The 26,529-nt window shown below is 37.6% G+C and overlaps 1 protein-coding gene across 2 annotated transcripts in view; it reads left to right on the top strand.

Moving 5' to 3' along the window:
- The window catches only part of LOC143668006 (bifunctional heparan sulfate N-deacetylase/N-sulfotransferase 3), a 205,788-nt gene that overhangs the window by 114,875 nt on the left and 64,384 nt on the right, over positions 1-26,529 (top strand). For both annotated transcript variants that reach the window (XM_077142447.1, XM_077142449.1), the window contains exon 6: positions 3,257-3,385. In XM_077142447.1, the coding sequence (XP_076998562.1) occupies positions 3,257-3,385 (129 nt within the window). The remainder of the gene's footprint in view (positions 1-3,256; positions 3,386-26,529) is intronic.

Below are 26,529 nucleotides of genomic sequence, written 5' to 3'. Positions count from 1 at the left end.
AATCAGACTCAAAATGCCTGAAATGAAACTCATTATTGTCCCCTCAAACTGATTATTAATCCTCCCGCCCCAAAGTAGTTCTGAAATTCCACATCACGCTGGCCACCCACTCCAGCAATAATTCCTTTGCAGCATCTTTTGATCTGAGTCTCCCTTTGTTTCCCACAGCCATCATCTAAATTCAGTACCTTAACTTCCACGTGTAAACTGTGGTGCTGGCTTCTGCTTTGTCTTATTATGACATCTCATCCACCCCCACTACTGGCCTATGGACATTGCCGTCTTTTTAATCTTTCTAAGCACTGCCTTCTCCCTGGCCTCCAGGGCCTGTGTTGCATCCTCTTGTTTCCAGGCCCCTTAACTTGCTCTTCAGCATCCTGGACGACAATCTGGGCAAAGTCTACCTTTCTATCCTCTATTTCCTGGTAGCTACCACAGATTCATTCCAGCCAAAAAAGGTCTACAGCAGTTTGTTTCCATGGCATCCTTTCCAATTTGAATGACTTTCTAGCTACTCTCTCCCTGTTCCTGTTCTCCTTATTCTTCAATATCAGGTCCCATCTCTTACACATCAATGTAAAGCACCTTGGTATATGAGCAGCTCAACACCTCACTCAAGCCTGTGGTGATCTTGTTCTCCTCTGAACTCCTGTATGTTATCCTAGTTTCTCCACGGAGAATACAACAGTCAATTACATTTCAAGGGTTTGAACCCTAACCAGAATCTCCAAGCCTCCAGTCCTATTATGCTATTCACTAGGCAATTTTTATCCTTATTCAATAAGAAACTGATGTAAGATCAAGTCTCTCTAATCCTGGTGGTTAAATGCACTTCTCTGGAGAGAGCTAGAGACCTCTAAGCAGTTCAACTACACACTCTGACTATCTACTTACTGTTTCTGAAAGTGATGCCCACTGATTCTGATGGTAGACCCATCAGTGGTCTTTAGAGGTAGCCCCCAGAAGCATGTGTTGGCAAGTGCTTCTAATTTAGGCCGTAGGTACAGGATTCTGGCTTCAGGTCCCAGTGACTGATACTCTGGTTGACAGTTGCTTTCATAAGCATCTCCAGTTATTATCAACAGCTATAAGCTTTCCAGGTGTTCATCAGCTCGTCAAAGTTTTATTTCAATAATGTCACACACACACCAGTTCTAGAAGAAAGCACAGAGCAAAATGCTTTTAAAAAAATCTTTCATGCCTTCTCTAGCACAAGAGAGGTGTTCCAGGAAATATGTCTGGCATCCTGTAACATTGCATTCAGAGAGCCAGGCAATGGGATATGGCCCTTATCACACTTCTGGTTATCTCTGTAGCCTCCTTCCAGTGGTCCACGGGCTCCTCCAGGGCTCCTGGAGACTTGTAGTCCCAGCAGGTGTGGCCCTCCCCAGAGTTGCAGAGTAAAACCTGGCACTTCTCTTCACTCTCTTCAGACTTGAGTATCTGAGAACTTGACAGAACTCAAATTTCTTTTCACTTCTTTCTCCATTTTGCATACAATCAGAGAGGCTAGCAAGTCCCAAGGACAGCCTATGTGTGTTCTATAGTTTTCCAAGCAAGGTAGAAATCCTAAAATTGATTGAGAATCACACACTTTTAAAATTGACATAATCTGACATTGAATCACATGTGGTCATTTATTATCGTTTAGCTTTTGAGTATTTCTCATTTCCCCCTATTTATATTAAATTCTCCAAGAGTTAAAAACCTCTTCACATTCTCCCACATCAACTAGTAGAGAGTTTGTAATAAGTATTGTTACATAAATGAATGAATGCTATATAAAGATTTAGTTTGCAGGAAATGATATTTCTAAGAATTGTTTGTGAATTTATTTAATACAGCTGGAATGCCTTTGCATTTAATCCTCTTTTGGGGTTGATTTTGTGCATGACATAATAATATATATAGCTTTTAAACATGGACATCTCCAGAGCTAATACTCTGTTCATTAAACTGAAGCTCTTTTAAGCATTTCATCAAGATGGAATAGCTTCTGAGGATATAGCCTTTACCAATTTACCAAAATAAACAGGACATAGAGTTTTGATTTATGCAACAGCATATAATGAATTGATTTAGCTGAGAATGATGTTTTCTGGGAAACATTTCAAGTACTAGATTAAAATTTATTGTAAAACACTCTCAACTAAAGGAAAAAGACCTAGCACATTTATAAAGGGTTGTGAAGCCTGGGAAATTCTGGGCAGGTAATTTTTTGAAAGCACTTACTGAATCAATTTAACATGTACTTCAAGACTCAACCAAGAAAAAAAATGAAGATCCATTTGCTAAGACAATAAGCAGAGATCTCCTGTGTAAGATTCTGTAAAGCCCTGAAGCTCCCCAAAATATGTTCATTAATTTTTTGACACTTCAAGTGCATAGTGACAAACACATCATAATGAAGAAATTGTGTACGATAAAGTTAAATACTTTACTATCTTGCCTTTAGTTCACAACTTCTTTTATAATTTCTCTGTTTTACCCTGAAAGCTGTAAGAATTTGAAAAACTGTCATTATCACAAATGTGTATAATTGAAGCAAATATTGGCCCTTTTATATATATAAGATGAAAAGAAGACTTTTTACTAAGGAACCTTTAACTATTTTGTGATGTATGTCTATCATACTTTTTAAAAATTACTAATCAAAGCCATGCAAAAATTGCGTCTATAGACTCAGAATTGGAGGCACATACAGCCTATTGTAGTCTTCAGACTAGAGCAGATAATGTGACTTGTGTCTCAAATATTTGTTCTGATTAAAAATGTCATTTCTAAAGAAGCACATTTGGTTAATAATTGACTTCATTTTCTAATGCATATGTAGACTTTGAAAGAAAGCATTGTCCTTAAAATGTTTGCCTACTAGAAATACACTGTAGCACCAACAATTCCAGTTATTTAAAGTCTCATTTTTATTTTTATTTTTTAATTTTTTGAGATGGATGTTGGAATATACTAGGATTCATAACAGAAGTACCAACTTTGAGATTTAAAATAGATAAGTGGCTAAAATAATTCAAAATCTATCTTAATTTTAAAATATTTCTTCAACTCTCTTCAGTATTCCATCTGTACTGATGTCATCCTCACTTTCCCAGAGTGTGAAGGATTTTCCGGGCCATATTTAGAGTTGAATAATGACACCAGCTTGTGCATCATCTTCCATGAGAAAAAAAAAAAATAGCTCAGGTTCAATAAATTATTTGGTGAAAGGAACTTTTTTCTTACTTGTTCTTTTTTCCTTCAGGTTCTTCCACGACAGACCTGTGGGCTTTTTACTCACACAATTTTCTACAAAGAATATCCAGGAGGTCCTAAGGAGCTGGACAAGAGTATCCAAGGAGGTGAACTTTTCTTCACTGTTGTCCTCAACCCAGTAAGTACTTTGAGTTATTTCCCCAAATACATAATGAAAAATAACAGGGCAGGTGAAAATTACCCTGACAAAGAGACAAGCGATTGGATAGTTATCAGCCAAATCTATGTGAAATTCCAGCTCTAAAACAATAGTAAAAACCAAATGGAGTCATATCCAGAAACGGGGCAGATGAGTTCCTCCAGGACCAGTGACATAAGGAACTTGAAGGCAGGACTAGAGAAGCCCTCCAGCAGATCCTCCCCTGCGTTGGAAAGAGGACAGAATTCAGGGATTCTAACTTCTTTGGAGAATCAGACATTTCACTCCTGAAACTCTCCTATTCCCATTGGGGGCCCCTTTTGTCATTGACATGACTATTTCCTCTATTTGGCATTTTGTTCATTCAAAGTTAAAATAAATGCAGAATGGGATAATTAGATATACAACTATGGTCATTTTTCCTACATTTTATGCTACAGTTTGTGTCCGTAGGATACAGGATAAGGCAGAGCAGCCCTGTTTAATGAGCTACTGCTGTTCCTCCTTTATTTCTTAATATTTGTGTACCTGTGGCGGCTCCGCAATGAACCATTTATATGTAATTCTGCTTGAGGCAAGTATTACTAGTTTGTGTAGAAAAGAAGAATTAATTGAATTAAGCCATATAAGGAAAAGAAGGGATTTTATTTTACTTCTGAAAATCTCTAGCATAAAAAGTGAAGGTGGGAGGGCCACGGTGGCTCACAGACAAGAATGCTTGCCTGCCATGCCAGAGGACCCGGGTTCGATTCCCGGTGCCTGCCCATGTTAAAAAAAAAAAAAAAGTAAAGGTAAGTTTATTTATAGGGACATGTATGGGTTTTACCCTTGTATTAGCAATATTCAAGATGGAAAAAATGTAATTATTTTCAAATGTGAAAAAATATTCAGCACTGAAGTTGGGTAATATAGAGATAAAGAGAATAAATTTGAAAGACTGCTCACTTTACCTTAATTTTACAGGTTGTGCAAATAAAATTGCTTTTATTTTTCATCATTATCTTGTATTCATGAACCATATCTAATTTTTAGCTCCTAGTAAATAAGATACAAGTAAGGGTAACTCATTTGGGGGCAAAATCTGCACAAATGTCCAAAAATCAGAATAATTGGGGGTAGTGTGGCATTTGGCCTTTTGGAAGTTTATCAACCTTTAAGTCCCAGAAATAAAATTAATTCTGGGGAGTGCAGGAGTGGCTAAGTGGTAGAATTCTTGCCTGCCTTGCAGGAGACCTGGGTTCGATCCCAGCCCATGCACTTCCCCCCCCACCAAAAAAAAAACACAAGCAAATAAACAAACCACCATAACAAAATTCCACAAATGGTGCTGCAATAACAGGATACTCAGATGAGAAAAGAATGAAGTGTGAACCCTGCTATACAGCATAAAAAAAATGAATTCTGATTTGAACATTGGAAATAATCTGATTCTTCTAAATTAGCTGTTCTTTACAAGTGGAAGTATCTCTGAATATGGCTATCCTTTCCATCTTCTCAATTCAGCCAACAATATACAGGCAAAGCAGTTAAACCAACTCTTGAACATGAATTGAAAAACTGTTCAAATAGCATTTTAGCTACCATTTCCACCAATAATGTTAAAACCACTTAATCTATAATCTATGAAATTCTGATGGTTTACATTTTCTTTCATTGAAGAGCAAGAGGATTACGAACAGAAAATCATCTATTTGATCCTTTAAAAAGATGGTTGCTCTGGTACCTAAGAAATTCATAAAAGCATTCTTATTTCAGAACTTTTTAGACCAAATGAGCTTCATTTATCATGGAAGAAATTCAAAATTAGACTATTCATGTACAATGGATTTGTATTAAAACTTGCCTCCATTTCAAAATAAGAAGTATGGTTTTTCATTAATTGAAAACCAAATTATATCCTTAATTGATTAAAAAAAAATCCCACACATTTTAGTAAGGCTTATGTTAATCTTGGACTCTAAAACAGACCAAACTAACTGTGCAGACTCTTCAAAGGTTTCACAAACCCTGCTACTTTTCGAGCCTTTATCAATAAGATTTGACATTTCTGTTTGTTTTAGATGAGGGGATCCACAAGAAATAAAGAGGAAAACAAACTTTTCCAAAAAATTTTTCCTGTCTTGGTTCAGAACATCTTCAGTACATGGTTAATTTTGAAAAACACTGAGATTCAAAATAGATGATAAATTTTATCAGATACCCTAAATAGGCAAGGAATCAAAAACTACTTAACCTAGTAGGGCAACTACAAATTTTGTAAACAATTGTTGCCGTAGCCATTCGAGACATATGGTTGAGAAACCCAAGTCTAAGCTCTATAGGAAAGATTGCTATGGTTGGTTCACAACATCTGCTTTGCATAACGGAGTGAGGAGTGGGCACATGTTTTCAATGCATTCTTCATCTCAAAATTAAATGTTTGGATAAAGTTTGTGTTAAAATTAAGAAAGGTTGAGGAACAGTGGGGCACGCTAGCAGATAACCCCCTTTGTCAGGTCAGAAAAACAATGAGAAAAATTTGATGGAACCAAACTATTTTATAGCTATAGGGAAGATAAGAATTTTATTTGTAGTGGATTTGAAAGATAACCATAAAAAGCTTAAGTGATACTCCAAGCTTTAATTAGAAGTGCCATTTTCTGAGAATGCTGACTGAGGTTGTAGTTCCCTACAAAGAGTAGCTGTGTGTTGGAGGTTATATTAGCCAGGGTTCTCCAGGCAAACAGAACCAATAGAATACATGTACATGCGTATATAGAAAGATTTATTTTAAGGACTTGGCTTGAGCAATTGTGGGGCTGTCAAGTCTGAAATCTGTTCTGAAGGGCATGCTGATGGGCCGGAAACTCAGAAAGGAGTTGATATAGGGGTACTGAGTCCAAAATCTGTAGGGCAGGACAGCAAGCAGGAAACTCAGGTAGGAATTTTATGCTGCAGTCTTGAGAAAGAATTTCTTCTTTTTTAGAAAACCTCAGTTTTTGCTCTTAAGGTCGTCAACTGATTGGGTGGGGCCTGCCCACATGTTCAAGAACGATCTTCTTTAAGATGTTAACCACACCTACCAAATACCTTCACAGCAGTATCTGGACCAGTGTTTGTTAAATAACTGGGTTCTGTAGCCTAGCCAGGTTGACGCACAAGATCAGCCATCACATGAGCATACCTGTGGTACTTCAGTTATACTCAAGATGAAAATGAAAATATAAGCCAGACTTTAATTAATGAGGTTTCCCATATATCAAAATAGTATCAAGGTGCTATGGTAACTTTTACCAGTATTGGTTTGAGAGGTGGCTATCATAAGGTACCTCTCAGAGTTAAACTAAAACATCAACATATAACAATAGATCATAGCAAAGATAATTAAAGACTTCTTAGATAAACTAACTCTGGGGCTTGAAATGGTCTACTCTTATCTAATTCAGTATTTTGCTAAAGAAAGTGTCAGTCAAATTAATCCACTACAGATAAGAGCTAGAAGCAAATGTTAGCACTGTCGGTGGAGAGAAGACCTCAGCCATCTCAGAATGAGTGTCCCCATACCACCGAGACTGGCACCTATGATGTGAGCTGGATGCAAGGGCCTCAATTAATAGACACTGAGGTTCAAAGACAGCTGGAAGATGGGCCCATCAATCCATCTGAGCCTCAGCCCACTGAGAATTTAATTCTTCTGATTATTTATCAGATTTTAAACTCTACTGTCAACTTTGTGATTATGATTTGTCTTCCTATATAGCTCTTACTGTAGGAAAATAATGTGTTGATACGTTGAATATGTACTCACTGGGACAGTCATTTGCAATACTAATTGTAAATTTTCCGTCTATGAATAAATACTTCCCCTAGAACCTGACCAGGAGAGGACCCTCTAATTGTACAGACTCCAGTATTTCCAGTTCCTCTGTAAACTGCAGTTCCCTGTCTTAAACTAAATAGATTGGCATTCTGTTTTTGTTTCTTGGTTTCAGGGCTTTTGTTAATTTGATTCTGCCTCTGAAAAAGGAATTGTCTTTCAGTATGCTGAATCAGGTTTTGGAGTCCGTCAGGCTGAGGAATAGATCCCGAACTATGATTGATTCTGGAGGGTAATGAGAATTCCTCTGGGACATCTCCTGGGAGGAAGCTGCCGAAAGGACCCCAGAGTCACTGTTAGCCACACACACAAGTACAAAATTTCTACACAAATATGTAATACACCCCAATACAGCTAATCTTAATCAAGTCAGAATTCTACAGAAGACCCTCAAATATGTATTTTTAAATAATGAGAAAGAATCTATTCACTTTCAGCATTTACATAAAATAATATGTAAAGGGGCACTGAGAACTGAAATTTATAAAGATGACCAAAAGTTTCATTGACAATAGCTGAACTTGACCTAATGAATAGAATCCAATATAATTTATGACATGTTCTTCTACTAAGGGAACTCGCAAGAGTGTACTGTGCATTTTAACGTGTTTCCATTTCTTCCTATCTACAGAAGAGGTAACACTTAACTAGTGTGACAAAAGGAGTAATTCTGGTTTAGAGGGGATCATCCCTCTTGGGGGAGTCATAATATCTCCCCAGTCTGAACAAAGATGCCAGCTTCTTGCTTCAGTGTCCTTATTCCTAATCACAAAGTGTTCTGAGTCTTTGCTTTGCTCTTGTCCACTACACAGTATGCAGCCATTAACTACTGATTTCTGTGGAATGCTTTGCCTCCCTCCGACATGCTTGATAATAAGCCAGTGCTTGCTTAACTTATCAGGCCAAAAAAGAGTTGTAGACTGCCACGAGATTTATGCTTTCACCATACTTGCTTGAAATTCACCTGGGGCAAATCCCTCATAGCATAGCAATGTTATACGTCCTTCAGCAAACCAGTAAACATTCCAGAGAAGCAGAAGCTAGTGGGAATCGCCATGCAATCCCTAGATGCCCACATTTTATTAAATACTTTTTGTATCCATGTTTCCCAATTTTGTCTATTTTTCATCCATCATAAAATCTGTATTAGAGGTCTCAGGGAAACAGAACCAGAAGGAGATTATATATATAGCTGAGTTGAAGGATTTCTTTATATATTCCATATATTGACTGTTTATTGGATTTGTGATTTACAAATATTTCTCCTATTGTGTAGGTCGTCATTTTACTTTCACGATAAAGTCCTTTGAGGAACAAGAGTTATTCATTTTGATGAGGTCTCATTTATCAGTTTTTTCCTTTGTTGCTTGTGCTTTGGGTGTAAAGTCTAAGAAACCATTTATTATCACAAGGCCCAGAAGATGCTTACCTAAGTTTTCTCCTAGCAGAACAATGGTTCTGGCTCTTATAGTTAAGTCTTTGGTCCATTTTAGTTCATTTTTGTACATGGTATGAGATAGGAGTTATCCCTCCTTCTTTTCATTCAGATATCCTGTTCTCCCTGAATCATTTGTTGAAGAGACTATTTTTTTCCAATAGAGCGGATTTGACAACTGTGCTTGTTTGAAATTGTATACCCCAGAAAAGCTATGTTCTTTATTCTTCTTCATTCAGTATTGCTGGGTGGGTTCTCTTTTATTGTTTCCATGGAGATGTGACCCACCCATTGCGGGTGGTAAATTTTGATTAGGTGGTTTCCATGGAGATGTGTCCCACCCATTGTGGGTGGTAACTTTTGATTAGGTGGTTTCCATGGAGATGTGACCCACCCATTGTGGGTGGTAACTTTTGATTAGGTGGTTTCCATGGAGATGTGACCCACCCATTGTGGGTGGTAACTTTTGATAAGGTGGTTTCCATGGAGATGTGACCCACCCGTTGTGGGTGGTAACTTTTGATTAGGTGGTTTCCATGGAGATGTGTCCCACCCATTGTGGGTGGTAACTTTTGATTAGGTGGTATCCATGGAGATGTGTCTAGGTGTAAATACCAATCCTGCTCAAACTTTTCCAAAACATTGAACAGAACTTTCATTGAACTGCCTAGCTCATGCTAAAAAGCCAACTTTACCCTAATACCAAAGCTAGATGTGTATCTGTTCCTAGATATAGGAACAGAAAATATATATAATGTTACATATATTTTATTGAGCAGGTTCCTTGTTGATGAACTGTCTCAGTCTCTCAAAAGAGAATTACTCTTCTTTTTCTAATTCTTCCAGTTTTGGGGTTAGGTCTCTGATTTTCAATCTTTCTTCTTTTTTAATGTAAACATTTAGAGCTATGAATTTCCCTGTCAGTACTGCCTTTGCTGGATCCCATAAGTTTTGGTATGCTGTATTTCCATTTTCAGTCACCTCAAAATATTCCCTAATTTCCCTTGTGATTTCCTCTTTTACCCATTGGTTATTTAATCTACATATTTGTGATTTTTCCATTTCTTCCTCTGTTATTGATTTCTATCTTCATTCCATTGTGGTCAGAGCAGATACATTATATGATTTCAATATTTTTTTAAATTTATTGAGACTTTTTTGTGACCTAAGATATTGGTTAACCTGGAGAACGATCCATGGACACTCAAGAAGAATGTGTGTTCTGTTGTTGGGTGTCTAAGTCCTGTTGGTTTAGAGTTTCATTCAAATCTTATATTTTCTTATTGATCTTCTGTCAAGGTACTCTATCCACTGTTAAAGTGTTGGATGAAAGTCTCCTGCTATTAATGGACAGCCATCAATTTCTCCTTCAAATCTGTCAGTAGTAGCTTCATATATTTTCAGGGAAGTACTGTTTGTTGCATATATAAGTATAATTGTTACATCCTCTTGTTGACCCCTTTTTCAGTACATAATAACTGTCATTGTTCCACTTAACGGTTTTATATTTAAAGCGTATTTTAACTGATATTGTCATAGCTAACCCAGATCTCTCTTTGTTACATACTTGCATGGTATATTTTGTTCCATCCTTTCACTTTCAACATACTTATGTCTTTGAATTTAAGTCTCTTGCAGACAGCACATAGTTGGGCCATACTTTTGTTTTATAATTCAGCCAGTCTGTACCTTTTGATTGGAAAGTTTAATCCATTTGCAATTAAAGTCGCCACTGATGATGCAGGACTTTCTTCTGCCATTTTTCTATTTAGTTTTTGTAAATCTTTACCTTTTTGTCCCTCTAGACTTCCATTACTACCTACTTTTCTATTTGTGTGATGTTTTTATATTATACTATGTTGGGACCTTCTCATTTCTGTCTAGATGTATTTTTCATCTTCTTTCCTTGTGGGTAAGTTTAACATCCTAAATGTATAACAATATTAGATTTGATACCAACTTGACTTCAACAGCATACAAATGAACTGTTCCTATATTCCTCCATCCTCCCACCTTATTACAAATTACACCTTTGTATATTTTGCATCCAAAATCACAGATGTGTCATTGCTTTTTTTTCTTTTCTTTTTTTGGTGCATTGTATGGGAATCAAACCCAGGTCTCCTGCATGGAAGGCAAGGCAAGCATTCTACCACTGAACCACCATGCACCCTCATTCCTTTTTCAACATTTATATGTTGGCATCTGTGGGAAGCAATAAGAGAAGTTATATACCAGAAAACACAATACAATGTTACTGACATTTATAATTACCCAAATAGTTACCTTTACCAGAATTCTTTACTTCTTTATGCCAATTTGAACCCAATGACTTTTACTTTCAGTCTGCAGAAATCCCTGTAACATTGTTTGTAGGGCAAATCTAGTAGTGATGAATTAATTCCCTCAGTTTTTGTTAATCTGGGAATGTCATAATCTCTCCATCATTTTTAATGAGAGTTTCATTGCATATAGAATTCTTGGTTGGCAATTATTTTCTTTCAGCACTTTAAATATTTTAACCTCTTGCCTTCTTGCCTTTATGGTTTCTAATGAGACACCAGAACTTAATCTAATTGGAACTCTCTTGTGCATAACATGATGCTTTTCTCTTGCAACTTTCAGAACTCTCCTTGTTCTTTGCATTCGATAGTTTGATTAGTATATGGTGAGGCATATTTGTCTTCAAATTTATCTTATATGGTGTTCACTGAGCTTCTTGGATGTGCATACTCATGTTTTTTGCCAAGTGTAGGAAGTTTTCTGTTATCATTTCTTTGGATATTCTTTCTGCCCCTTTCTCTCTTTCTTCTCCTGCCGGCACTCCAATAATGCCTGTGTTAGTAGGCTTGACAGACCCCCAAATGGCTCTTAGACTGTTTTCACTTTTTATAATTATTTTTCTTTCTGCTCCTCACTTGACTCATTTCAATTATCTTGTCTTCAAATTCATTGATTCTTCTGCCAGCTCCAATCTGCTGGTGAAACCCTTCTGGGAAGTTTTCATTTCAGCTATTTCTGTCTTCAACTCCAGTAGTTCTGTTTGCTTCCTTTTTATTGAGATGCTTATATTGGTCACCCCTTGTTTTCCTGTTATCCTTTCGATCCTTGTATCTTCCTTCATCTCCTTGAGCATATTAAAGATCATTTTTTTAGTCTTTGTCCAATATTTCTACAGTCTGGCCTTTTTCATTGGTGCTTTCTACATTTTTATCCTTCTCCTTTGAATGGGCCATCATTTCTTGTTTCTTTTTTGTCTTGTAATCTTTTGTTGCACTCTGTAAATTTTAATATTTTAAAATAGTACCTCTGAGATTTATTCTGTGAGATGTTTGTACCCAGCTAGTGATATGACAGAGATTTTTTTGAGTGCCAGGAGCTAGCAAATTTAAGAAAAAAAAACACCTTTCAGTGGCTTTGCAAACTGGCTTTTCATGGACTGGTGTTTCCTCTAGAGTTCAGCCTTCCTGTGAGGAGCGTTTGCCCAAGATGAATGCACAGTCAGGGTCCTCCCCTTCTCTTCTGGATCTGTGTCTCACTCTGCTCTTGTGCTCGCGGGTAGCCTTGGATATTCCCCTGTTTATAAGAGTTTGAATGCCCTCTTCCTCCTTAGGAAACACACCTCTCCCTCTCCTCTGTGTCGCAATTAAAGCAGATATGCCTTGACCCCAGGCTGCTGCCACAGATGTTTCTCACACTGCTTTCATTGGCTTGAGCTGCTTTGCCTGGAAAGCAAATTCTGGGAGGGAGGCACACCAGAGAGGAGTTTCAGAAGTCAGACTCCCAGCTGAAAACAGGCCAGGGACACACAAAGGGAGCAACCTGGCTCCACATTGCCCTGGGGAGAAGCCGAGGCAGGAGCCAGGAAGAGCGTCAGGAACTTCTTCATTGGTTCCCAAAGCTGTGCATTCTTAACTCAGCACCTGCCAAGCAAAAACATCCCTGCAGCTGTTCTCCATAGTCTGGGGAAGCATGCGGTCTTTAAGTCTCCTCTGCTGCCTTTATCCAGGGCAAACTGGAATCATGGCCTCCCTCAGAGCCCCCAGCAGTCCACAGTAGCCACTCAAAAGCAGTGATCCGTGATCAACCCATGGTCCCCACCCCACTCCGGGTATCAAGGAAGTGATATTTATGTTCCTCTCTGCTAAGCTAAGCCAGGGGCCGGACCCCACTGTTGTCTGCCATAAGAGTGAGGGATCAGCATGAATAGAGAGCAGTTCACTGGTATTTACTTCAATTTGCCAGCCTCTTGCTCCCCTCTTCCCCTGAGACTGTACAGTGTGCTCCTGGACCCTGCAGTGTTGATATAGTTGATTCACACAGTTCCTGCCTGTTGAATAATATCAGCTGTTCTAGTGGAGGGACTGATTCCTGCATCTTCCTACTCTCTTCTCCCACAATTCTCGGGCATGTTCCTCTTATTTTTTTTTAACTGTATATCCTCCCCACTGAGAAGATTTCTTGCCATGTAACAGGTGCTTAAAAAATATTTTGTGAGTAGATGAATGAACCTAAATGTGCAGAAAGAGGGTGTGGCAGTGGGCGTGGGGATTAGTAAGGCACATTATGTTCTCCTGTAATGGAACACCATTTAACCATTAAAATCGTGTTGTATAGCAATATTCAATGACCAAAGACATTCAAAATATTCATGATATAGTCAGTTGAAAAAGTATCTTACAAGAGAAGGATTTGTTCGTAGAAATAAATTGGAAGTAATTCAACGGAATCTTGGCAATGGTTTCCCTAGACATAGGATTGAAGATGATTTTCATTGTCTTCTTTTGTTTGTTTTTTATAAAATGTCTACAGTGAACACCCACTATTCTTACAATCTCCTCACCCCTTATACATGCAAGAAAGTTATATTAAAAACAGTTAAAATGAAGAATTATCTAAGAGTGAAGCACATAGAGTGAAATTACTTTATGTTCTCAGTATGTCAAGGATGGAATTAATATTTACTCAGCTCCAGTTGTTGTTTATATGTAATTCTCATATTGCATCTAACAGCTCCCTCACAACCTGGTTATTTGGCTGCTATCTGGGGGGGACATTCTTCCTGCAGAAATGCTCTGTGTCTGTTTCATCTTATCTTTGTGTCTAGATTAATGTTTTGAATCTAATAGGAAGTTACTAAGTGTTTATTAAATATATGATTAAATGTGTAAATAGTTATATTTCAGGAAACATGACACAGCTTATGGCATTTCCAAATGTGAGTAGCAAGCCTGGTTTTAATAAAACTACATTCTGACAGACTCTCTGGTTGCAAGTTAGTGAAATTTGGAATTCAAAGACTTATACATCGGGTGGTTAGTGGTGGAATGTTCACCTTCCATGCCGGAGACCCGGGTTCAATTCCAGACCATGCACCGTGCGCCCCCCCCCAAAAATACCTTATACATATATATGGGAGTATGTGTCCGAGGAGTATGATGTGTGCAAACTGCATTCAAATGATCAGAAAATACATAGATAAATAGATAGATCGATAGATGAGTATAATGATATGGCAACCAGAGCAAAAAGGAAACAGAGCAAAAAGGAGGGCTATTTAGAGTTCTCCATATGGGGATGTATTAACTTTGTAACTGTTCTGTAAGACTGAAATTACTTCAAAACAAAAAGTTTAAAAAAAAAAAGGAAAAGGGACAAACCACAGTGGCTCAGTAGGCAGACTTCTCGCTTGCCGTGCTGGAGACCTGGTTCAATTCCTGGTGCCTGCCCATGCAAAAAAAAAAGAATACTTATACATGGCCTTAAGTCTTTAGTAGGTTTTCACAAATGATGGAGGATTAGCCTGACACAGAACAGTGGACAATTAGAGCTGGCAGGAACCGCAAAGGTCAACTGTTCAATCTCTAACTTTACAGGTAAGAAAGTAGAATCCCAGTGAGCTGAGCTTGTTTGCTCAGAATCACCCCTGTAATGCTCCAACAAGAATCCTGGCCCTCCTCCTAGCTCTGTGTTTCTACCACTATAGCATACCACTTCCACACTTCCTCTTAATGTGAACACGGTTACCTGGTAACAAGAAAAGGTTTGAATGGTTTAAAATGTATGAATGGTTTAAAATTTCCTAAGTAATCCAGGAAAAACCAACCCATCTCTAAACTGGGTAAAAAAATAAATAAGTAAATAAATGCCTTTGAGGATAGCTGTAATAGACAGTTATAACTAAGGGAGAACATCAAACGTGCTTTTCGAGAACAATGAGGAATGTACTTTTATCTTAAAACCACAAAACTTGTTGATGTCACTGATAAATTGCTAAGATTTTTAAACTTGTAAAGCTAGAGCATTTTGTGTCAGTCATTTGCTACCCTCTATAGCAGCCCTGTTTTTCTCTCATTAATGTGCTTCACAGACTAACTGGTGTTATGTAATTACTTGTCACTAAATGGGATTAAGTAGATCACAAGAAAGAATGATTAAGTCTTTGATTTTCACAATTAAGGAAAACAGAACTATAAAAAACTCAAGCCATTGAAATGGATATTCTTAAGAAATTTAAGAAAATAGATAAGTTAAAGAAATGGCTATTATGTTATTCCTTGCCTAATCCTTTGACAGTTTCTTGTAGCCTTCAAGATAAACCGAAAATTTCTTCACTTGGCAAAAAAACCAAATCAAATGTAGTTCCTATGTGCATCTCTCATATTACCCATGCAAAAAAAGTTTATAGTTCCCTGAGCATGACTTACTTTCGTGTTTTATGCCTTAAAGTGCTTTTGCATCAATTTGGAATACCTTCCTGCAAATCTGAGCTTACGTCATTTTTTTAATATATAAAACCTAACCTCCCAGCCTTCCAGTTTGATTTTTCATTTCTTATCTGTTCTTATAGCACCAGGTCATAACCCTATCATAACTTTATCATGTTGTATGATCAATTATCTTTCTCTTCCAATAGTTTGGGAGTTCCTTGATAGAAAGCATATGTTCTATTATATTTTCTATCATAAATATATTGCAAGATTTTTGGCATATAGCAGGTCCTCAATAAATGGTAGTGCATTAATTTCACATGTTTGGCTTTGTACTGGCCTTTGAATTTGAAGGAAAATCCAGTTACTTTGGAAGTACCTAACCAAAGAATTCACTTGACTCTAAAGGGTTTAGATTACTGGGCTTTAATTCTCTCTCAGCATGGCATCCAAAAAGATCCTTTGAAAGTCACTAAATTTATGAAGATGATCAATTGTACTCTAAAGAAAAAATGCAAAGTTGAACTACACTTGGGATATCATTTCTTATCTACTAGGTTGACAAAAAGTCAGAAGATTGGCAAAATACTCTGAAGCTGAGTATTTTTGCACACCTGATGGGTGTGCAAAATGATACAACCACTTATGAGATGAATTTGGCCATATTTAATGAATCTACATATACATTTGCCCTTCAGTACAGCAATCCTACTTTTAGGACTGTATCTTGACGAATTACCCCAAACAGAAATCGATTTTGCAAAAAGCATTTCATTATAGGATTGTTTGAAATTGCAAATCGTGGGAGCAACTTGAATATCCACCTATACAAGACTCATTGAATAATCTCGTGTGGCCAGGCACACAAGGGTACCAGACACATAAAAACAGAATGAAGAAGGTCTCAATGTGCTGAGAAATATATGAAGTAAAAAAGGGGAAAGAGATGGGGTAACGTGGATATATACTGATATGTGCTCATTTGTGCAAGGAGAAATACTAGAAGGATAAACCATACAATAAAAACTGGTACCTATACAGGGCAGGACTCTAGGATGGGGCAGGAGGGAGATGGGTCAGATGCTCCACTTAGCATATTTTTTATAGTTTTTATTTTGAACCAGGCAATGAGTTATATAGTTAAAATAATAAAGTTAAACGTGAAAAGATGGTGGGGGGGGGGGGAGAAAACCTGAAAATTGAATGCATACTGAAACAAATGAACCTCATTATATATCAAATGAATTATTTGGTATGTCACAGAAAATAATTAATTGAATTTACTATTAATACAGTATTCTGACTGTATGCATTTAGTGAAACAAAAGGATAAAAATCTGCATAGAAATTTTAAACTTTATTAGTAGATTTTTTGGGTAGTTTTGGAATTTTTGTTATAATTCTGAAATATTTTGTGCCTTGTTGGATAGAAAAAAGTAAATGAATATATGGATGCTGTTGGGAACAAAGTTTTTCACTGTAATACAAAGAATACGAATATGGAGAGGAGGGTGGTAAGAAAGAATCCTAGTATTTGGAGGGACTTGTAGAAACGTGAGGTTTCTTGTCTGTGTCTACTGAAAGAGCCTAGCAATAATGGCAGCCAAGGAGCAAAGAACTCAACTAGTGCCCAGATTTTGATTTCTCAGTACTATTCCACCCATAAGTAGACAGAGTTTGTTTTGTTTGTTTTTTGTTTTTTGTATTGTTTTGTTTTGTTTTATGGGGTGAATACTGATTCCAGGTCTGAGACATGGAGAATTCAAACTGAGCCTGGAACATTTTGTACCAGAAAATGAAATGTAAAAACTAAACTAATGGACTTTGTGTAAAAAATACCAGAAATCAGATTGAAAGGGTTCCTGATAACTAAACTTGAGACAGTTTGAGCATTAAAAAAATGAGGTCAGAGAAGTATTTAAAATAAAAGACATGGACGAGACTTCTACTATAGAAAAGAATGCCAGTTAATAAAGGTAGAAGGAACCATGGAATTAGAAAAATCATCAGTTTGCAGATACCAATGAAAAAAATTGATTCAGAGAAATATTACCAATGGTTGCTAAATCTATTGGATGAAAGTTGCTGGGAAACAGGATTTTCTCACACTCTTAACATCTCATTCCATGGATTACCTATTAATTACAAAGAGGAAAATGATCCTTTATAATGGAGAGATCTGGAAATTCTATTTAACCAAGTGTTCAAGCTTAGCATAAACCGATACTAATTGGTATAATTGATAACCTGGTATTACATGACTTGTGAGGTGACTCAATAAGAAGTTAAAAATAATAATTTTAAAAATACCTTTTTATATTCTTGACAAATATTTATATGAATCTAATCATGAAGAAATAACAAAAAAAATCAAAATATTGGTCTAGTCTATGAAACAACTATCCTGGATTTTTCCGAAAAGGACAATATCATGCTTAAAAATTTTTAAAAAGAGGGTTTTTATTTTAAATTGAAAGAAATGGAAGGATATAATAATCTAATGTAATTTAGAAACCTTAAGCCTTAATTAGATCTTTTTTCTTTTTTAAGTTTATCTATACAAGTCATCTTTCCAGGTATTACCACTAGGTAACAAAACATCCAGCATAACGGCTTAAAATAGCAATGATAAATTTACCATCTTTCATAGTTTCTGAAGGTCAGACCTCAGGAAGAGCTGGACTGGGTGAGTCTGGCTTACGAGTTTGCAGTCAGATGGTGCCTTTACCTGGAAGAGCAGGTGGCTGGAGTACCTGCGAGCGGCCTCAGCATCTCTTCATGTGGCCTCAGGCCTTGTCCCGGCCCTCTCTCCCTGTGGGCTTATTTGGGTTCCAGGTGACCACAGGGCAGTCAGGCAGCTTTAGGGCCCCATCACAAGTGGTTCCAGCCAGCAGGACAGAAGCAAAATTGCCTTGTATTCAGAAGTCACAGTATCATTTCTGCTGACAAAAGCCTGCCCACATTCAGGGTTGGGCCACAGTGGCTCAGCGGGCAGAGTTCTCGCCTGCCAGAGACCTGGCTTCAATTCCCCATGCCTGCCCATGCACAAGAAAAAAAAGCCAAGGTTCCACCTCCTTATAGAGAAGTGATGAGGTTCTAGAAGAGAGAAAAGATGAGGTGGCCATCTTTAGAAAATAAAATTTGCCACAGACATTTATGGTACAGTTGGGAAAATTTAAGTATGGACTCCATAATAGATAATGAAACTGACTCAATATCAGTTTTCTGAGGTGTGATAGTGATATTTATGTAGTAAAATGTACTTAATTGTAGATTATATGTTGAAGGATTTATTGGCAGTTCTTATTCAGATCAGTAAAAATAAAGGATATATTTAAATGGAGAGAGACATAGAAAAGTGAAGCAAATGAAGGGAAATGTGAATAGGGAGCCTAGGTGAAGGGTAATCAATTATATAATTTTTTTACTTTTCTATAGATTAAAACTATTTTTCTTAACTACTGAGAAGAAAGATAAAATATATGAGATTACCCTATCAGAGGAGGTAATCCCCTTCCAGAGGAAAAGTTAGGCTCTTTGTCATGACCTTCAAGACCCCATGTGCTATGACCCCCTTCCCTCCCCTCTCTGATTTCTTTTCCAGGCAGAGAAAACAGCCAGTTCAAAAGCCCCACTAGTGTGCCAGGCATGTTTTAGAAACAGCAAGTAGTTTGCCATTTCCTGTTTCCAGTTGGCACCTCTCCAACATCTTCCGTGTAAATCTTTTTGTACATATGGAGAGTTTCGGCTTTGATGTGAAACCTCATCAAGTCCCTGCCCACTCGACCTTCTTCTCAGTAGCAGAAATTTCAGAAGAGCTTGGCCACAGCCAGGCCATCTGTCACTACCCTCCAAAAAGCCTGAGAGTTTGGCCTATGGAGGGGGAGGGGGGTAGGGCCATTGACCGAAATTTAAGAAGAATCTCAGTTACATTCAAATGTGGGCATTTCCGGAATTTGGTATCCCCCTCAGAATGCCTGGTACTCAATTTCAGTCTTACTTCCCGGACATTTTGTGCTGTGTTAGATTTGGAAGGTAGGTCCTCTGAGCATGCCCCAAAAGACTCTGTAGGTTAACAGAATTTTACTTTGCAGGATTAGATCCACTGGTTTTCTTGCCTGGCTGCCTTGAGCCAATGCTGCTAGGTGTTCTGTAGGACCTCACTTGCTCGTGGTCCACTAACACTCTGTGTCCAGCCAGCACAGGACCTGAGAGGAGATACTGCTGGACTCATAAACTAGGGAAGGACATTCTGATAGGAAATCGCCTGGGGAGAAAAGCCCATTGCAGACCATAACTTCCTATCTTGATAGGTCAAACTCAGGCCATTAAAGAAGCTGGGTTTAAATTTGAATATATTTATTTGCCCCTGATTGTTTTGGTCTTGGCTTTTAATTGAGTTGTGGTTCTTTCTGAAGGTCATACGAGGTTTTATCACACCATTAATTGGATAATTGTGTTTTCTGATTTGCATGACGTATGGGTTTGCCACATCTTTCAAGTGGTGGTAAGTTTTGTATCAGAAGTTCATAGCCAGAAATAGAGCCAAGGAACAGTATAAGTGCTAGAACCACAGGAGAAAGACATGTTCTCCTCCACTCTGCTGCTGAGTTTACTTTGTATTCTGTGTTCTTCTTTGTAAAATGTCAATAATACCAATCATCATCATCATCATCCTCATAACACATGTTTCTTGTTAGAAATTAGCTACCTAATAAATAGAAGAAATTAAGGTTACAAAAAGGATTATCAGACCATCTGAATGCTCACTGCAGTCTGCATCAGTGAAATGAGCAGACTCCAGGGGAGATTCTCTACCTGTAGTGAAAGGAATGCTGAGACATCCACCTGGGGGAAGCAGGGCCATCACTCCTAGTGTCAACCCTCTGGTAAAATTGTGATTCTCACATTGCACAGTTCCCACTGTGCAAAAGCCTTAATAATCTCTATGCCATTTAATACTGCGATTCCATTTCTAGGAATCTATCCTAAGGAAAGAGTACCAAGTGCAGAAAAAGTATTACTTGTGGTGGGGAAAGAAAATGGAAACACACTAAGTATTAAATGAAGAAAAACATATAATACCCATTTGGTCATTATGCATATTTTAAAGTGTTCACAAATTATTTGGTAGTATGAGAAAATGAAAACTATGCCAAATAAAAAAAAAAGATACAAAATTGTACCAAAAGAAAATGATCATGGTGATGAATACAAAAATATGTGATGATATTGTGAGCCACTGATTATGTACCGTGTGGGGACTGTATGTGTATGAAGACTTGGCAATAAAAAAATGTATTTTTTTTTAATTGTACCAAAAGTATTGACATTTTGTATTGACATAAGAAAATACAAAAAAAAAAAAAGAAATGCATCTTTGGGTGCTGAGAATTGAGTATTTTTTTTCTTTCTGCTTTTCTGTATTGTTTTAATGGGTTGTCATCACTTTGAATGAGAATAAAGCACTGATTATAAAAGTGATAACACCACGAATTCTTATTAGTAAAGAATGATCAACCCAGTATAATTATGAATTACACAATTTATTTTAAGGCAATGTGCTATCCTGAGGGATTCAATCTGACATATTTTGAATATGTGAAGTATCTTTTTCTTCAAATTTCAGAACAATTATACCTTCTAGAAGTCCATAGGATTGGAAGCTATGCACTCATAATATTTCAGCTCTCTGTAATTCTGCTTTCTCCCATTACCAACTGCATGGAATGTAGCCAGGAACAAGACAAAAAGCCAGACAGGCCTCTTAAGAAGACAGGAAAGAGGGAAAGGGAGCCTACTTTGTGCCAGTCAGTATGAAATATTTTTATACATGACCTTATTTAATTCTCACAACTCCTTGAGGCTTTATATATGTTATGTTGTTTGACCTTAGCAGCACGTCTAGGAGACATTTTACAGATGAGGACATTGATGTTCGAAGATGTTATAAAACTTGACCAAACTTACAAAACAGTAAGAGAAAGTAGCCACTCTACTTTGTGGGTAGACTATTCCCGACCCTCATTCACAGCCTTACAAAGCCATATTTTTAAACAGAACTTAGCCGCACTTGTTAGTCTGGTTTCTCATCCCAAAGGATATTATGTACAGATATTAGAACATGAGAGAAAGGATTCAATGCTGAAGCAAAAGCAGTGGGGGGGGGGGCAGGCCACGATGGCTCAGCAGGCAGAATTCTCGCCTGCCATGCGGGAGACCTGGGTTTGATTCCCAGTGCCTGACCATGCACACAAAAAAAGAAGCTGTGGAAAATGAAAGTTAACAAAAGAGTACACCAAAAGAAAAGAGGTAAAAACAGCCCAAGAACTTGAAAAATATAGCAGCATATGGCAACATGGAACTATTTTGTAAATATAAATTTGAGATATATATCCCATTGCAACCCTGATATAATCATTATATTCAATACTTTATTTTCCTTTACTCTGTCATATAAGGAGAATATTTGTAGTATGTAAAAATTATTTTGCACAAAGTCACCCTAGTGCTTTCCCTCACAGTTTCTCGATAGATGAGGGCTTTTGTTTTGCTTTGTTTTGTCTTTTTTGTTTGTCTTATGTGTGTGTTTTGTCATAATTAAGAATCCAGTAGAAGATTTAGAAGCACAAAGTGCTTCCTATACTGAGGTCCCTCAGAAAAGCCGATATCCAGATTCAGAATTTGCTTTTTTTGCTTATCTAAGTAAAAGCTGAAGAACAGAACTTTACAGCTACTTGGTTATTGATGTGCCTTGAAATATTTTGCTAAAACATCTTAGAAATGAAATTGAAGTGTCAAACTGAAGCTTTCCGTACTACTGCGGTATAAAGTGAATGCTGCTCTTTGTATAAACATCAGTTTTGTGGTTTAACTTGAAGCTGTTCTCTGCGGTCTTCCCGTATATAATGGGAATGCGTCAGAAGCACAGCTTCATTTCCTGTGTAGGCTGGAAACTGTTAACTGCAAAGTTTGGAGACAGTCACAGAGAGCTCTGTGCCATATGTTAGACTAAACTTGATAGGAAAAATCATATCAGTTTCCAGTTTCCCAGAGTATTTAAAAAGAAAATAAGGAGCTCAAACTTTATAAATATAAAAAGCATCTGTCTGCACAGGAAATCCTATCCCATTATTTTGCAAATGATCCCTACTTATATATACAAGAGAAATCAGATCTGATGGACTATATAGGAAGTAATGCACCATTTTGTTCAAATTTTCAAAACACATAATTATAATTCTCTACGGCTGGCTGGTCTGTTAACTAACCATCGTGGTAAAGAGATCTCAACAGTGCTGCCAGCATGTTCCTAACGCATTTATGTTTCCACGTGAAAGGAGACGGAATATTTTGATAGCATGCTGCTAACTTAAACATTTCTATCAGATACAATTTTAGTGTTTAAATGCTCCCGCCATCGTTTCCAACTCAGGAATACTCATGAACATTCATAAAATGTTCGGTACAGTTTTCATTTTAATTTTTTACTCCTCCTAGACTCTGTGATCCTCAAAGGAATACTTGCCATAGCCTCTCACCCAGGGGCAAGTGTCCTTGAGTTCATCTTTAGTAGCCCTTTTAGGATCCCTCTCTGTGACTTCTCCCTTGCCTGAGCCTTTCCTCTTCTCCACATCGTCACCTATAATCTTGTTATTTCTGTTGCTCTGAGGCAGCATGTTATGCTAAAAACCATCCCTTCTTATCACATTGTTCATGACCTTCATAAGATTGGCATGTGAAATCCATGATCAGATTTCTGATCGTTCATTACCGCAGTCTATAGAGAACCTCACGCTGCCTTTTTAATACCTCCATTTATTACCAGCAGCCCTCTCTCAAGTGTGACCCTTTGTAACCCTTTGGTTTACTTCATCAATTCAGTGCTCCGGTGTTTATCTTTTATTTCACTTTTGTTTTCTTGCCTCACAGAGAGAACACAGACTTTTTCCATCAGAATCTCTCTGCCTTTTATATCTAATAGCTATCCAGCTTTGCTACTTTCTCTAGTTTAAAATTTGCTGTCTCATCTATACTCTTTTCTCTACTAGACTGAGCTCTGAGAGTGTCTTTCTCTATTCCATATCTATCTTACCACAGAGGATTAAAATGGTTCTCTTATATAAAATTGTACCTACCCTCTCTCACCTTGTACACCAGGCATTGCTAGAAATGGGCCCTCTTGGCTGAACCATATTCCAGTTGCAACTGATAAGAACCTAGTGTGGGGATTATCTCTGCCCATTCCTGAGGATATGCAGAATACCAAGCTTCTCCCTCTGTGGAGAGGGTCCCATTAAAATAGGTTTTTCCACTGTGATTTTAAAAACCTCTGTGAAGCGTGTCGCTACAACTGTGTGTCATGGAAACGTAGGTTCAGGGCATAAGAGAAACTTTCAGCAAATGATCCCTTTATTACTTGCATGGTATAAAGAGCCCAGAAAAGGCAGATAATCTCTTAGTCACCTACACAACACAGAATACCCCAAAGAAGAGGGACTAAGTCCCACCTCAGCCAGTCTCTCAGGGTGACCAAAACTGCTCAAGTGTCCTCGAGTACATCTTTAGTAGCCCTTTCAGGAATCCCTCTCTGTGACTTCTCCCTTGCCTGAGCCATTCTTCTTCTCCATGTTTTCACCTATAATTTTGTTATTTCTATTACTCTAAACCAGCTTGTTATGCTAAAAGCCATCTCTTCCTATCACATTGTCCATGCTCCTGGTTGGGGCTGGTAGACAGCAGCTCAACATGCCTCACTTTGCATCAAAGAGAGACAAATCTGTACTGCTTGAGTGTGACTTGTATTCCCCTCAAGGAGTTAGGGCCCTGCCACCGAAAATTCCTGTTCTGGTATGTTCCTGGGGCTGATTGCTCCAAGTTTCTGGGTTGAAGGTCGGACCAGATCTTTTCACTGGACTTCACATCTCCAGGTTGTGGAACGGCACGCAATAGAAAAGGAGGAGGTGGGAGCAAGAGCAGAGGGTGGCCACTTGGTGTGTGTTCGTGACTTCCCCGGAGAAGAAGTTAGGGGTAGATGATCTAGGCAAGGACAGTTTGAAAGGTATCAGTGATTTCCCTAATGTCCTCTGAGGAAGAGACTCAATATAAATGTGCATTCTCTATGTGGACATTTTCTTAGAGGTTTACATTTGTCTGTGGGTCATTTTCTCTGTGGCTGAATCTCATGTGGCCAGAGGCTGAGGAGCCAGTCTGTGCTTTCCCCCCCACCCCCGCCACTCCCTCTTTGGCCAGACCAATGCACATTATCATCTCGGTGAAACTGAGGCAGAAGATGCATATGTGTATCACTATGTTTTATTCTCTAGTAAAAAGTTTGTCATTGAAGAGTTTTAAACTATTGACAATTTTTTTTAATATTAGACCTCTAAAATATTGCCACGTCCATTTAATTATTCTATTTTACAATTACTGAGTTTGTTGTTTAAAAAAAAAAACCTGTGAACAATCCCATACATATTTTGTCATACTCCATCCACGTTTAGTTATAAATTGTTGTTTCTTCTTAATTTACTTTGTATAATACCTTATAGCATCATATGCAGCTAGAAAATTGATTACTATTATGATATGTGAATGACTATAGCCAAAGTTCGTTTTTGTCTAAACTTTCGTTTTTGTGTTGAGGATAGTGCATTTCTCAAACCATCCTTCTCAGCCTCAAGAAACTAATCCCTAATGCCCTGATGAATCCACTGCATGCAGTGAGTTAACTTGTCTACTATGCATCTAGATTAGTACTAGCTATCTACCATTCTTGTGAGAATCAAGAAAACAGGCAGTTAAATTATTTTCTCTCGGGTGGAATTCTCTAAGGAGCTGGTTGAAAAAGGCTAATTAAGAAATATTTAAGTCTCTAATCTGAGACGCAATGTTGACAGATAGAACGGCTTTATAAACCATGGCTTCTTCCCTTAAAGAATTTATATTTTACATTAAAATATGAAATAAACATCTAAAAATGCAGATTAACCAAAGTACTATGTAATTTGGTATTAAATGATACCCTATGACTTGAAATTTGGAATGGGAAAATTTCATTGAGAACTTCATCAGTGATGTAAGTTTTCAAGGAAAAGGTTGATTTAAATTCAAGGTGGAAAATGGAAAAAGTTGAATAGACATTGACGTACCAGAATTGGGGTAAAGGTCATGGAAGAGGAAGGCGGTAGAGGCGGGAATGAGCAGGTTGGGCAAGAGAGCCAGTAAGGAGCCCTGCCCGATTTAGTTCACGTCGAGGCACCAGAGGGGAATGAAAACCCCCTGAAGTGAGAGGCAGTAAGTCATTTAAACAGTTCAAATCTCAGATTTCTTAACTATTTTAAAAATGAAGGGAGGTAGAGTTTGTGAAGATAATGTATGTGAAGGTGCTTGGAAATATATAGGTGTTGAGGAATCCTAGGAAAGAGATTGGATTCCTAGGATAGAGGTAAGATTAAGAGGGACCTTGCCATTTGCCTTTTTCTCATAAGAAATGACATGCAAATTGTTCAAGATCCCCTGTACTATGCAATGTGCCTTACTTCTATAAAATTAATCATCAGATTTAAGGCAAAAGCATACTTCTAATAAGCTTTTTCCTGTCTTGATAAAATCATTGGATGCAGTGCTTGTATCACTTTCCATTTTAAGAACATCTAAAGCACTCTCTTTTTCTAGCCTCAGTTAGAGGTCTGGCAATGAGAAGGAGGGAGGGGAAGAGGAAGCTCCACCCCCTATACAAAAATCCAAAAGAGTTACTTGGTACCTGGAAAATGAAGTAAGATCCGTTCTCTTCAACTTATCACTGTTGAAGACCAATAAATTGGTCTAAGTATCCTTGGTTAAAATAAGCAAAACTAATAGGATAAAACAAAAACCAACTTACTGTAAAAAAAATTTTTTTATTGTTAAATATACAAAAAAAGGAATAAATTTCCAAGTACATTTTAACAAGTAGTTATAGAATAGATTTTAAAGTGTGGTAATGGGTTACAGTTCCATGATTTTATGTTTTTTCTTCTAGCTGCTCCAAGACACTGGAAACCAAAAGAAATATCAAAATAATGATTTTGAAGTCATACTCATTTGTTAAATCCTTTCTTCTCTGTTATACTCCTTCTTC

This window comes from Tamandua tetradactyla, chromosome 24 (assembly GCF_023851605.1).
Source record: "Tamandua tetradactyla isolate mTamTet1 chromosome 24, mTamTet1.pri, whole genome shotgun sequence".
Taxonomy (NCBI): Eukaryota; Metazoa; Chordata; class Mammalia; order Pilosa; family Myrmecophagidae; genus Tamandua; species Tamandua tetradactyla.
This window is presented reverse-complemented; position numbering and strand designations above follow the sequence as displayed.